Raw genomic sequence first — 14,575 nt, 5'->3', positions numbered from 1 at the left:
CTGATATCATGTTTGATCTTTCTGATAATGTCATATTTGATCTTTCTGATAATGTCATGTTGATCTTTCTGATAATGTCAGGTTTGATTTTTCTGATAATGCCATGCTTGATTTTTCTGATAATGTCATAGTTGATCTTTCTGATAATGCCATGTTCGACCTTTCTGATAATGTCATGTTTGATCTTTCTGATAATGTCACGTTTGATCTTTCTGATAACGAACGTTTGATCTTTCTGATAATATCACGTTTGATCTTTCTGATAATGCCATGTTGATCTTTCTGAAAATGACATATTTGATCTTTCTAATAATGTCATGTTTGATCTTTCTGATAATGTCATGTTTGATCTTTCTGATAATGTCACATTTGATCTTTCTTATAATGCCATATTTAATATTTCTGATAATTTCATATTTGATTCTTCTTTTAATGCCATGTTTTATCTTTCTTATAATGCCATACTTGATCTTTCTGACAATGTCACGTTTGATCTTTCTGATAATAACACGTTTGATCTTTCTGATGATATCATGTTTGATCTTTTAGATAATGCCATATTTGATCTCTCTGAAAATGTCATATTTGATCTCTCTGATAATGCCATGTTTGGTATTTCTGATATTATCACGTTTGCTCTTTCTCATATGGCCATGTTCGATCTTTCTGACTATATCATATTTGATCTTTCTGATAATCTCATGTTTAATATATACTATTTGCTGAAAACAAAATACTGCACGTGTTTCATGACGTTGATATTGTGTTTAAGTTCGAAGGAAGCAATTATTGTAAGCACAATGTACATAACTCAATCATATTAACATATATTATTTTTGTGACAATTGTGACGTTATGCTATCTATATATTCCAATCAAATGTCATGTTAGGATAGAGAAAATCAACACGAAAGTCTCCATATAGCTACGGTTAGGTGTATATCTAAACATGTTACCTAATATACATAGAGAACTGAGCGGAACACAACACCAGTCAATCAATCTTTTATTTAAGCAATGCCACATTCTCAGACACCAAAATCAAATATTTAGAAAACAATGCGTTCAGCACTCAGGCAGAAACAAGTTCGTGTCACTTAGTATTTAATTGTCTGTATCACGTGATGCATTGTTGTCTGTATCACGTGGTAAAATGCATCACGTTCTAAAAGATTGTCTTCTTTACACGATCCATGTCTGAATTATGTAGTTGTAACTTATACTGTAGATTTTGTGTTTTTACCTTTTGACGCATAACATCACATGATGTATCATCACAATAACAATCAAATACACAAAGGCACAAACGCAAAACACACGTAAATCACAAGCGCTTGCATGCAGACACATTGCACGTTTTCTCGCATACAACAGTTATCAATTGTGTTCATACTGAAAATACCACATTTATAAAACATTTAACTTATAAAACTTAATATATATCATAATTCCATCAAATGACACCGACACTCCCAACCGATAAGCACTTAAAACATGTATCCATATCTTAAATGCTGCTTGAATTATATTACACATAATCATATTTACATTAAATATATGCGTGTAAGATCAATGAAAACACACACTCAGAAATGTATTGCACGTGTACACACACGCAGGAAATAGTAATGTTGTTTGATCATTCACACACTGATTAATTACAGACACACACGCACATTCACACAATGATACGGTTTCTGGTTCCCAGTCCATTTAAACTCTTTTATATAACAGTCATATCTTAAAAAAGACGCGATTATGTAAGGATATTCATTAATAAATAGTCACCAAAGTCTACATCCAAACAAAGTAGAAACATTTTGTTTTTCGTCATTAAACCATTGTCATCATCAATTTTTGAAGCCGATGACGTTGTATATACCTCTTTATAATTTTATATCAAATCTAAAGATCATAATACTGTCACCAATCTCAGCCATGTCACTGTCACCAATCACAGCCACGTAACTGTTACCAATCACAGCCATGTCACTGTCACCAATCACAGCCATGTCACTGTCACCAATCACAGCCACGCCATTGTCACCAATCACAGCCATGTCACTGTCACCAATCACAGCCATGTCACTGTCACCAATCACAGCCACGTCACTGTCACCAATCACAGCCACGTCACTGTCACCAATCACAGCCATGTCACTGTCACCAATCACAGCCACGCCATTGTCACCAATCACAGCTATGTCACTGTCACCAATCACAGCCATGTCACTGTCACCAATCACAGCCACGTCACTGTCACCAATCACAGCCACGTCACTGTCACCAATCACAGCCATGTCACTGTCACCAATCACAGCCACACCATTGTCACCAATCGCAGCTATGTCACTGTCACCAATCACAGCCATGTCACTGTCACCAATCACAGCTATGTCACTGTCACCAATCACAGCCATGTCAATGTAAACTGTCAACCAATGCAAAGATATAAACACTGAGTAGTATACAGTACCCACTTTATGACTTCCATGAAATACACTGCAGCTATTCTCCTAACATGAATACATAATAGTAAAACACTTACATACAAAAACTTGAATAAGAATAGAAAAAAGTTAAATACCGTCACAGACTCACTATTTACAGGAAATCGCCTTCATGAACATATTATTTCATAAATAGTTTTAACAGATTGATATAATGAAACTTTTTTTTCTTTTGACGTTTTCAATATGAGTTCACATAGGGTAAGCTTAGGGATCATGCATGCTGCCATATAACTACAACGATTAAAATAATGCTGGATACGTACCATTACTAAAATCACTAACATTTGAACATATTGGACGATTCTCCTTGCTAGTTCCCGATAGAGATAAATATTTTCCAATCCTGGCAGTCCTATGACACGTCCTAATTAATCAACAAATGTCGACATTTTATCAAAGGAGAGGAAGAACAGGTATATCCGGAAGATGTGTCCACGTGCAGGCATTTCTTTCTCTTACACTTCACGACTTTATCGCTAGGGATGTCATTCAGTTATTGTTGTTTGTAAGATAAATTGATTCCATCCTGGTATGGTATTGATAAGCTATTGTTATTTCTTGTGTCAATCAGGTGTTTATTACCTATTGTTAATTCTATAGTCAGGTAGATGTTTGTCATCTACAGTTAATTCTATAGTCATTAAGATGTTAATTATCTATAGTTAATTCTGTTATCAAGAAGATGTTTGTCACCTATAGTTAATTCTATAGTCAGGAAGATGTTTGTCACCTATAGTTAATTCTATAGCCAGGGACATATTTGTCACCTATAGTTAATTCTATAGTCAGGAAGATGTTTGTTACCTATAGTTAATTCTATAGCCAGGAAGATGTTTGTTACCTATAGTTAATTCTATAGTCAGGAAGATGTTTGTCACCTACAGTTAATTCTATAGCCAGGAAGATGTTTGTTACCTATAGTTAATTCTATAGTCAGGAAGATGTTTGTCACCTACAGTTAATTCTATAGCCAGGGAGATATTTGTCACCTATAGTTAATTCTATAGTCAGAAAGATGTTTATCACCTATAGTTAATTCTATAGTCAGGGAGATGTTTGAAAGCCATTGTTATTTCTGTCATCAAGAAAATGTTTGTCACCTATTGTTATTTTATAGCCAGGAAGTTTGTTTGCATAATAAGTATTTATTTCATGCACATCATGCTTTCCGATATCATGCTGAAAAGAATATTGATGAGACAACAATCAAGCAGGAATAAGGCAGACGTTTCATTATACAATCACCATGACAACGCAGGTATTACTTCAGTAACCAAGGAAATGTTACCACGGTTACGTGTGTATCAATAGAGGAGTCCCGAATCAGCTGTTGTATTTGATAATTTGGTGGCTAAGCAGAACAATTCCAATAAAGGGAAAGTATTTATCTTATTTATGAAATGTATTTTCAGATTTATTTTAACATCAATTCTCAATGTAATACAGGCGAGACAGGTGATTGTATAATGTATCAGTGACGACTGTAACCTGTGTTACAATGCTAACCTATCGGTGTTTAAAAGACAATAGATATCTAATGTTTGTTTTGAAAAGACAAGGATTTCATAGAGTTAATTTGAGTCTCACAAACCTTATACATAGTCGCCATACACGTGTAGTGAAAAACCATGGTCGTGCATCAAGTTACATGATATAAAATGAACTATTTTTGACAGTTTGCCCTAAAACACCGTTTGGTTACATTGTAGAGGTTGGTTACAGTTCAAGCTAAGGAGATAATGCCGAAGCAACTGTTTGTCTCGGAGATGGCTCACGTAAGTTACTGGACCGCTACATCTGTGAAATAACTGGATTACAAAATTATGTTAAAGCAGGCGGTAAATACGACAGATCATAGACAATTTTAAAGGTAAGGATAAGATCAAAACAGCAATAGCCCTACCATGGCTCTTAAAAACAATTAAATGATTGACTTGAACTTCATAGAATATGCTTGAAAAAAAGAACTTGTGAAGAAATGATTTATGTGAAAATACAGAAATTATTGCCACTTGTCGGGCGTATCACACAGCCTGCTTTGACATGCATAATCATGCATTATGGACCATACTTGACATGCGCGATTCAGTATGATATTGGTTAAAATGGAACCTCGCACTTGGCCTGATTAAGCTTCATTATGTTATTAAGCAATTATTAACTGGCCACATTTTATATAGAAAAGTCCCCCATACGTTATTACAGCATGTAACCTGGGGATATTAACCTTCGGTCAACTGGGGAGTTACCCATTAGATGTTACACCCATCCCATAATGTTACCTAGTTATTTATCTACTGTGTAAGAGTTTAACCAGTACCATACTGATCCTGACAAGGTGTAAAGAATATCCGATTATTGTTCCACTAAATCCGAACTAGTTAACAGTAATGACACGGAATGTCCCTAGTGTACAATTAACCAGTGGCCAGACGCTCAGCTCACCCAGTAGATCTCCATCTTTTTTCTCTGAAAAATAAAGTAAAACATGGAAATAAGCGAAATGATATCTATAGAAATGTAGAAAATTTAAATCAGCGACAAAAGAAAATACCAAACAAATTGTAATTGAAATAAAGTAAACAATGAAGTCAGTGAGAATGTTGAAAGCTGTTAAAACAATCTATATAAAAGGAAATAAAACAATGATTTCAATAATGAATAAATATTACACATGACGGAACTATAATTGTCAGTAATTTATGGTTAAACGATATTACAAATAAATGTCCGCTATGGTTAAACGATATTACAAATAAATGTCCGCTATGGTTAAACGATATTACAAATAAATATCCGCTATGGTTAAACGATATTACAAATAAATGTCCGCTATGGTTAAACGATGTTACAAATAAATGTCCGCTATGGTTAAACGATATTACAAATAAATGTCCGCTATGGTTAAACGATATTACAAATAAATGTCCGCTATGGTTAAACGATATTACAAATAAATGTCCGCTATGGTTAAACGATATTACAAATAAATGTCCGCTATGGTTAAACGATATTACAAATAAATGTCCGCTATGGTTAAACGATATTACAAATAAATGACCGCTATGGTTAAACGATATTACAAATAAATGTCCGCTATGGTTAAACGATATTACAAATAAATGTCCGCTATGGTTAAACGATATTACAAATAAATGTCCGCTATGGTTAAACGATATTACAAATAAATGACCGCTATGGTTAAACGATATTACAAATAAATGTCCGCTATGGTTAAACGATATTACAAATAAATGTCCGCTATGGTTAAACGATGTTACAAATAAATGTCCGCTATGGTTAAACGATGTTACAGATGCATGTCCGCTATGGTTAAACGATATTACAAATATATGTCCGCTAGATCTTGCATGCCTTTTTAGATGGCGATATGAACTATGTATGATACTGATGACATTAAAATGTGTTAACCGTTCTCTGACCCGTTAAAATGTTTCTCTGAGCACATTAAAAATGTGTTGAAAGGTCTGTGATTAATTCAGCTGACGACGACGAAGATCTATGGGAAAACGTGTACCAGACCAATCACTAGATATACATATTAAACACATAACAAAACAGCTGTGTTAATCTCATGTCTGTATTTATTCATAAATCTGACCAGTCATTCCAATTTAACAAAAACAATCCTTATAAGGACAAAATTCGATAACACAATATTTCTATCGAACGATGACATCATTTAAAATAATGGCAACACATAGCCTGTCTTAAGATGGGATTCACCCATTACGCCTCATAAACAAACGTAGTTAGAGAATATTTCTTAGCTAACTTCAATGGAATAGTGTATATGTCAGCGGATACAACAGAACGCTCCATACCAAACCAGACCAATTGCTACCTGTATTAGTCTGTGGTACATAAACACGACTAGGTCAATTCCCAACGTAGGCGGCCGACTGCAGGGCATTCAGTATTTAATCAGGATAAATCTGTAATCATTTTTTGATAAAGCTCTTTACGAATATGTCAATTGACTGTATACCTAACGGTAGCGTTCTTAATCCGAGACGAAAAAAAAAGAGTTCGACACCAAATCATATATAATGACCTGTGGTCATTGTGTTGTCACCTGACAGTGAACTGTATACCTATCGTTATGTAAGACAGGAAAAACTTACCTGTCGTTATGTCAGACAGGTACAACTATTACATAATGGCTTGAGATGATTAACACATTCCCAAACCTGAGTCCGTTAGTTGCTGAGTTGCGGTATTCTCGGATCAATAAAAACAGGTGATGGACCCTTCCCCTACTTTAAAACACGTCTGTTTTCGTCAGAATTGTATTTCGTTGTATATCATAAACATGAAACCATTTCGTACATTAAACATTTACAGCAGTAATCTGTAGTCCTGTGTGTATGGCTGTGGTTTTGTCAGCCTAACATCTAGTGGAAGACACTTCTCACAGTAATCACAGTTAGTTTACATCTGTGTTACGAAGCCAGTGTTACAGGCAAATTAACAGAATGATAGCTTAACAAAGTGTTATTAATCATTAACAATATTTGCGATGAGATGGATGAAAAGGAAATAAATAAACCTATGCATAGTTGATGACTATTTTATATAAAAACAAAAACTCTTGCTGAACGTTAACGATTAAAGACGGATGGTCCTGAACATGGTTTAGGATCTATACTCAACAAATCGTTAACATACACTGAGTTTGGCACATGCAGGATTCACATAACATGGTTTCACAAGACAGGCATCACAATACTTAGAAATCGTGCTTACAATATACCTATCCCCCCTCCCCCTCCCCCTCCCCCTCCCCCGACCCCCACCCAACCACCCACCTATACACACACACACACACACACATTAGTAGTACGACTAACTTGTATTGTGCCAAATGACCACGTAACTTTTTTTGGTCCTGGGGTATCATCTGCACCACATCAAACCGGATGACAGTTAACAACAAATGTTTGTCATGTTTAACTAAAATGTCACTTTCAATGTCATCTTGCAGTAGCGCGCATGTTACATCCAATCGTTTATGAATGTATAACTACTGTTTCCAATATCATCTGATGCAGCAACACATAACACGGTTTTTGGTGAAATTCGCACTCAACGTCATCAAACAAACCAATATTTTACACAGATCTCCAGACAGACCCACGTGATCGGACCCCGAATATACTGATATGGCTACAGTGATTGACTTTTATTCCAACGTCAAGAACACAAATGAAATGGATACCGTTGGATATAAAGTCTCTGAAACTAATGACGATGTATAGAGATGGACGGTGTTAACAGTGCTATTACCAACCCTTGATACACCCTGACAATATGATCATATGAAATAGGAACATTATTTATGCCATGCCACCTTAGCCTTTTTATCCTTTTTGTCGTCTTTTTTGTTCTTGGAGGGTCGACCTCTTCCTTCTTCCTTCATGCGATCCTCGCGTTCCTTTTGTTTGGCTATCCGCCGCCGCCGTCTCTCCCACAGCCATACAAAGATGAAGATGAAGATGAATACCCCCACTCCGATCCCGGCCGAGAACCCCAGTAACGTGAGAGATTCTGAAATAACCAAGGCAATCCCTAACTAATTTTTATGATTTTTCAAATCCCCGTCGAGGAACTGAGCAATGTGAGAAAACAAACCAAAAGAAAACCCTAATACAATATCGATGATATGAAGAGCATGATGAATTAGGTATTTGAATATGAACACAATCATAAATGAGCTTCGGTATTTATGTAAACCTTTTAATTTCGTATTTATGTAGCGCCCCTTTAATTCCGTATTGATGTACTCCCTTTAATTCCGTATTTATATAGCCCCTTTAATTCCGTATTTATATAGCCCCCTTAATTCCGTATTTTTGTAGTCCCTTTAATTCCGTATTTATATAGCCCCTTTAATTCCGTATTTATATAGCCCCTTTAATTCCGTATTTATATAGCCCCTTTAATTCCGTATTTATATAGCCCCTTTAATTCCGTATTTATATAGCCCCTTTAATTCCGTATTTATATAGTCCCATTAATTCCGTATTTATATAGCCCCTTTAATTCCGTATTTATGTAGTCCCTTTAATTCCGTATTTATGTAGTCCCATTAATTCCGTATTTATATAGCCCCTTTAATTCCGTATTTATGTAGTCCCTTTAATTCCGTATTTATATAGCCCCTTTAATTCCGTATTTATATAGCCCCTTTAATTCCGTATTTATATAGACCCATTAATTCCATATTTATATAGCCCCTTTAATTCCGTATTTATGTAGTCCCTTTAATTCCGTATTTATATAGTCCCATTAATTCCGTATTTATATAGCCCCTTTAATTCCGTATTTATATAGACCCATTAATTCCGTATCTATGTAGCCCCTTTAATTCCGTATTTATGTAATCCCTTTAATTCCGTATTGATATAGCCCCTTTAATTCCATATTTATGTAATCCCTTTAATTCCGTATTGATATAGCCCCTTTAATTCCGTATTTATGTAGTCCCTTAGTTCCGTATTCATATAGCCCCTTTCATTCCGTATTTATGTAGTCCCTTTATTTCGTATTGATGTAGTCCCCCTTTAATTCTGTATTTTGTAAGTCCCTTTAATTCCATACTAATGTTGATATTATTTCCTCATTCATGCTCATATCCTAACATTATGTACTTCTCATGGTCCGTTCTTTTTTTACCTGGCGATCTTACACTTAGAATGTAGCCGAATTGGTCAAAGGTTTTGTTCGTTTAGACTACAATACTACATACATTGGGGCCCTATAACTATGATAATATTTTGAAGAATGACAATATATACATAAATATAATCACAACGACAATATATGTGTAAATATAGGCACAATGACAAAATATGTGTAAATATAGTCACAATGACAATATATGTGTAAATATAGTCACAATGATAATATTTGTGTAAATATAGTCACAATGACAATATAAATATAAATATAGTCACAATGGCAATATATACATACATTTATAGTCACAATGATAATATATACATACATATAGTCACAATGACAATATAAACATAAATATAGTCACAATGACAATATATACATACATATAGTCACAATGACAATATAAACATAAATATATTCACAATGATAATAAATACATAAATATAGTCACAATGACAATATAAACATAAATATAGTCACAATGATACTATATACATATAGTCACAATGCCAATATAAACATAAATATAGTCACAATGACATATATATACATAAATATAGTCACAATGACAATATATACATAAATATAGTCACAATGACAATATATACATAACAAGAGGCCCAGAGGGCCTGTATCGCTCACCTGGTTTCATGAGTATATTTGTTACTGGTATTAATTATATTGCTATGTCAATATATATCATAAGCATTTTATATGGGTACATTTACATTGGTTTTATTTTAATACTAAAAATGCCAAAAATTAATCCATGAAATGAAATTAACTTTTGGCACTACCCCATAGGGATCCTACCACACAAATGTGAGTGATATCCATTCAATTTCAATTTCAGCACATTTTATTGTCATTTAATTCGACAAATGGATCTGACATCAGGCATAGCCTATTTAAGTCATCTCCATATAAACATATACACAGGTAACAATTTTTTAATCTCGAATATAACAGAAGTAGTATACATAATTTTATATATATTAACAGGAACATATATATGAATATATATATTAATTTACGTAGTTGATACATACAATTGCCAAATCACAAATTAACAATAGATTAGAGTATAATTTAAATAATGAAGTATATATCACTCCAGGTAGAATTGTTTTGGTGTGTATAAATTGAGTCAAATTATATGAATTTAGGTATTGTCTGTACACCATATTTGTTGATAGAATTTTCATACATTACTTCCTTGGGCTGCAGGTCCTATATAGTGATATCCATTGCTTAGTTTCAGAGAAGAACTTGTTTAGACCAATTGACCCCTTTTGACCCTGCCCTCTGCCCCCTGGGGGGTCAGCTCCTTTCTTTAATGCAATTTTGAATCCCTACCCCAATAGGATGCTACCAGTCAAACCATTGCTAAGTTTCAGAGAATAAGTTGTTTAAATCAATTTAGCCAAATTGACCCCTTTTGGCCCCACCCCTCAACCCCACCCCTCAGCCCCCTGGCGGCCCGGTCAACCCCAACATTTTTACAATTTTGAATCCCGTCCCCATAACCATACTACCATACAAATGTGAGTAATATCCATTGCTTAGTTTCAGAGAAGAAGTTGTTTAAACAAATTGACCAATTTTGGCCCCGCCCCTCATGTCCCTGGGGGGTCAGACCCACCATTTGTACAATTTTGAATCCCCACCCCATAGGGATGCTACCAGGCAAATATGAGCGATATCCATTGCTCAGTTTCAGAGCAGAAGTCTTTTATATCGATTCTGCAAACTGAACCCTTTTGGCCCCGCCCCTCAGCCCCCAGGGGGGTCGGCCCCGTCATTTGTACAATTTCAAATTCCTACCCCAAGGTGATGATACCAGTAAAATATGAGAGATATCCATTGCTTGGTTCAGGAGAAGAAGTCAATTATATGAATATAGCCCGATTGACCACATTTGGCCCCGCTCCTCAGGCCCCTGGGGGGTCAGCCCCATCATTTAAAAAAACTTTTAATCCCCACCCCATAGTGATGCTACCAGGCAAATATGAGCGATAGCCATTGCATGGTTTCAGAGAAGTCGTTTATATCAATAGCACCAAATTGGCCCCTTTTGGCCCTGCCCCAGAGGCCCCCAGGGGGTCAGCCCCATCATTTGTACAATTTTGAATCCCCACCCCATAGTGATGCTACCAGGCAAATATGAGCGACAGCCATTGTTCGGTTTCAGAGAAGAAGTCGTTTATATCAATATAGCCTGATTGACCACATTCGGCCCCACCCCTCAGGCCCCTGGGGGATCAGCCCCATCATTTGTCGATTTTGAATCCCCACCCCATAATGATGCTACAAGGGAAATATGAGCGATAGCCATTGCTTGGTTTCAGAGAAGAAGTTGTTTATATGAATATAGCCGGATTGACCACATTCGGCCCCGCCCCTCAGGCTCCTGGGGGGTCAGCCCCATCATTTGTACAATTTTGAATCCCAACCCAATAGTGATGCTACCAGGCAAATATGAGCAATAGCCATTGCTTGGTTTCAGAGAAGAAGTCAATTATATGAATATAGCCGGATTGACCACATTCAGCCCCACCCCTCAGGCCCCTGGGGGGTCAGCCCCATCATTTGTACAATTTTGAATCCCCACCCCATAGTGATGCTGCCAGGCAAATATGAGAGATAGCCATTGCTTGGTTTCAGAGAAGAAGTCAATTATATGAATATAGCCGGATTGACCACATTCAGCCCCACCCCTCAGGCTCCCAGGGGGTCAGCCCCATCATTTGTACAATTTTGAGTCCCCTACCCATAGGGATGCTTCTGACCTAATTTGTTCAAATTCTGATAAGGGGTTATGAAGAAAAAGTCAAATAAGTGAATTGTTGACGGACGGACGACGGACGGACGGACGACGGACGCCACGGTATGGCATAAGCTCACCTTGGTCCTTCGGACCAGGTGAGCTAAATATAGTCACAATGACAATATATACATAAATATAGTCACAATGACAATATATACATATAGTCACAATGATAATATATACAAAAATATAGTCACAATAACAATATATACATACATATGGTCACAATGACAATATATGTGTAATTATAGTCACAATGACAATATAAACATAAATATAGTCACAATGATAATATATAACGATAGTCACAATGACAATATATACATAAATATAGTCACAATGACAATATAAACATACATAAAGTCACAATGACAATATATACATAAATATAGTCACAATGACAATATATAACGATAGTCACAATAACAATATGTACATACATATAGTCACAATGACAATATATACATAAATATAGTCACAATGACAATATATACATAAATATAGTCACAATGACAATATATACATAAATATAGTCACAATGACAATATATACATAAATATAGTCACATTGACAATATATACATAAATATAGTCACAACGACAATATATACATAAATATAGTCACATTGATAATATATACATACATATAGTCACAATGATAATATATACATACATATAGTCACAATGATAATATATACATACATATAGTCACAATGACAATATATACATACATATAGTCACAATGACAATATATACATACATATAGTCACAATGACAATATATACATAAATATAGTCACAATGACAATATAAACATACATATAGTCACAACGACAATATAACCATACATATAGTCACAATGACAATATATAACGATAGTCACAATGACAATATATACATACATATAGTCACAATGATAATATATAACGATAGTCACAATGACAATATTTACCTAGATATAGTCATAATGACAATATATGAATGGATGTATTGCTACAATTACACTACAACGCTGATCATGGTTTTATATAGTCCCATGACCCAATGAGTCTGTAGATAAAAGTTATTTTCAGTTCCAAAGTTGATGCGAGTTGGTAACGTCATCGGGCCTTCATTAGCCCGGAAAATGCGTGGAATACTCAGTTCCAATGATTATTTGTTTGTTTAGACTCAGACATCGATCTTATTTGGCTTAACCCAGATGTTCCTTGTTCTGTATAACACCAATGATCCTATCTATGTAGTTATTGTAAATTCTACTTACCGAACCCAAGACCGATACAGTCTTGTTCTGTATAACACCAATGATCCTATCTATGTAGTTATTGTAAATTCTACTTACCGAACCCAAGACCGATACAGTCTTGTTCGTCACAGTTTTCAGTACAACCACAGTCATTGAATCCATCACAGAGATAGGCCCGAGGTAAACACACAAGGTTGGAACATTGAAACTCGAACGATTTACACGCTGAAACGATATCAACATGGCTGCCAATTAAAAACAACAGTAACTGGTAATCAAAGATGAGAAGGAATAATCCACGCAGATTTATAACGAGGAGACGTAATATCATATTCTTTTTATCCTTTTTGAATTCCGTGTGATTAAATCCTGGAGTTAGGTTGTGTTTACTGTCCACATATCACACAGACAGCTCCCCATGACACAACAGATACTTGTCCCTTGTGTTTATCCCGTGTTACTCTCACTGTAAACCCTATACCACGATCTACTGTTGATTTCCACCATGACACTGTACATTATCCATACGTTAAGGTGTGTGTCCCCACTCGGGTGTACATATACTGACAGGCAATACACAACGAATCCGCTCAGTTTAACTACCCTTTATACAATAGTGAAGAGTTTTAACACACGGGCGACACAGGAAAGTATTGACGATTTTTTCTCTTAATAACGTGCGATCACAATGACTAGCCTTGAAGCTTTAGTCTGTAAACCGTCCGAATGAACTTTGTTTGCTAAAATACCCTAAACGAGAACACGCATTGCCATAAGCACAAGCAGGTGCTTATAAACACCGAGACCAAATGGTCTCGGGTAGAAAGTCTAACTGTTCTCGGGTAGATAGTCTAAATGGCCTCAGGTAGATAGTCTAAATGTTCTCAGGTCGAAAGTCTAAATGTTCTCAGGTCGAAAGTCTAAATGTTCTCAGGTAGATAGTCTAAATAGCCTCAGGTAGAAAGTCTAAATGGCCTCAGGTAGAAAGTCTAAATGGCCTCAGGTAGAAAGTCTAAATGGCCTCAGGTAGATAGTCTAAATGTTCTCAGGTAGAAAGTCTAAGTGTTCTCAGGTAGAAAGTCTAAATGTTCTCAGGTAGACAGTCTAAATGTTCTCAGGTAGATAGTCTAAATGTTCTCAGGTAGAAAGTCTAAATGACCTCAGGTAGAAAGTCTAAATGCGCTCTTGTAGAAAGTCTAAATTATCCCAGGTAGATAGTCTAAATGTTCTCAGGTAGAAAGTCTAAATGTTCTCAGGTAGAAAGTCTAACAGTTCTCAGGTAAATGATT

At 35.5% G+C, this 14,575-nt stretch overlaps 2 protein-coding genes across 3 annotated transcripts in view; both read right to left on the bottom strand.

Annotated features, from left to right (window-relative positions):
* Window positions 1-990: 990 nt before the first annotated feature.
* On the bottom strand, window positions 991-2,467 carry LOC117328283. The gene is made up of 2 exons (XM_033885801.1): window positions 2,421-2,467; window positions 991-2,372 (listed from the first exon to the last, which is right to left on the bottom strand). Exon 2 carries the CDS (start codon window positions 2,370-2,372, stop codon window positions 1,887-1,889), a length of 486 nt encoding a protein of 161 aa, XP_033741692.1. The 5' UTR covers window positions 2,421-2,467; the 3' UTR covers window positions 991-1,886.
* Window positions 994-14,575, bottom strand: part of LOC117328282 (membrane frizzled-related protein-like) — a 49,593-nt gene continuing 36,011 nt past the window's right edge. Inside the window, exons 6-9 of one of the 2 annotated variants that reach the window (XR_004532949.1) lie at window positions 13,383-13,511; window positions 7,885-8,081; window positions 3,281-4,982; window positions 994-3,243 (exon numbers count right to left, since the gene is read on the bottom strand). Coding sequence is in view for 1 of the 2 variants with exons in the window: in XM_033885800.1 (XP_033741691.1) it covers window positions 4,950-4,982; window positions 7,885-8,081; window positions 13,383-13,511 (359 nt within the window). In the remaining variant the exon portion in view is untranslated. Of the gene's footprint in view, window positions 4,983-7,884; window positions 8,082-13,382; window positions 13,512-14,575 lie in introns of both variants that reach the window. The other variant, XM_033885800.1, reaches the window with a different exon arrangement.

This window comes from Pecten maximus, chromosome 5, assembly GCF_902652985.1.
Source record: "Pecten maximus chromosome 5, xPecMax1.1, whole genome shotgun sequence".
Lineage (NCBI taxonomy): Eukaryota > Metazoa > Mollusca > Bivalvia > Pectinida > Pectinidae > Pecten > Pecten maximus.
The sequence above is the reverse complement of the archived record's forward strand: the minus strand, read 5'-3'. Positions and strand labels throughout refer to the sequence as shown.

Excerpts from the sequence above, each read along its gene's own strand:
- LOC117328283 (XM_033885801.1), bottom strand. The coding sequence starts at position 2,372 with ATGGCTGTGATTGGTGACAGTGACATAGCTGCGATTGGTGACAATGGT.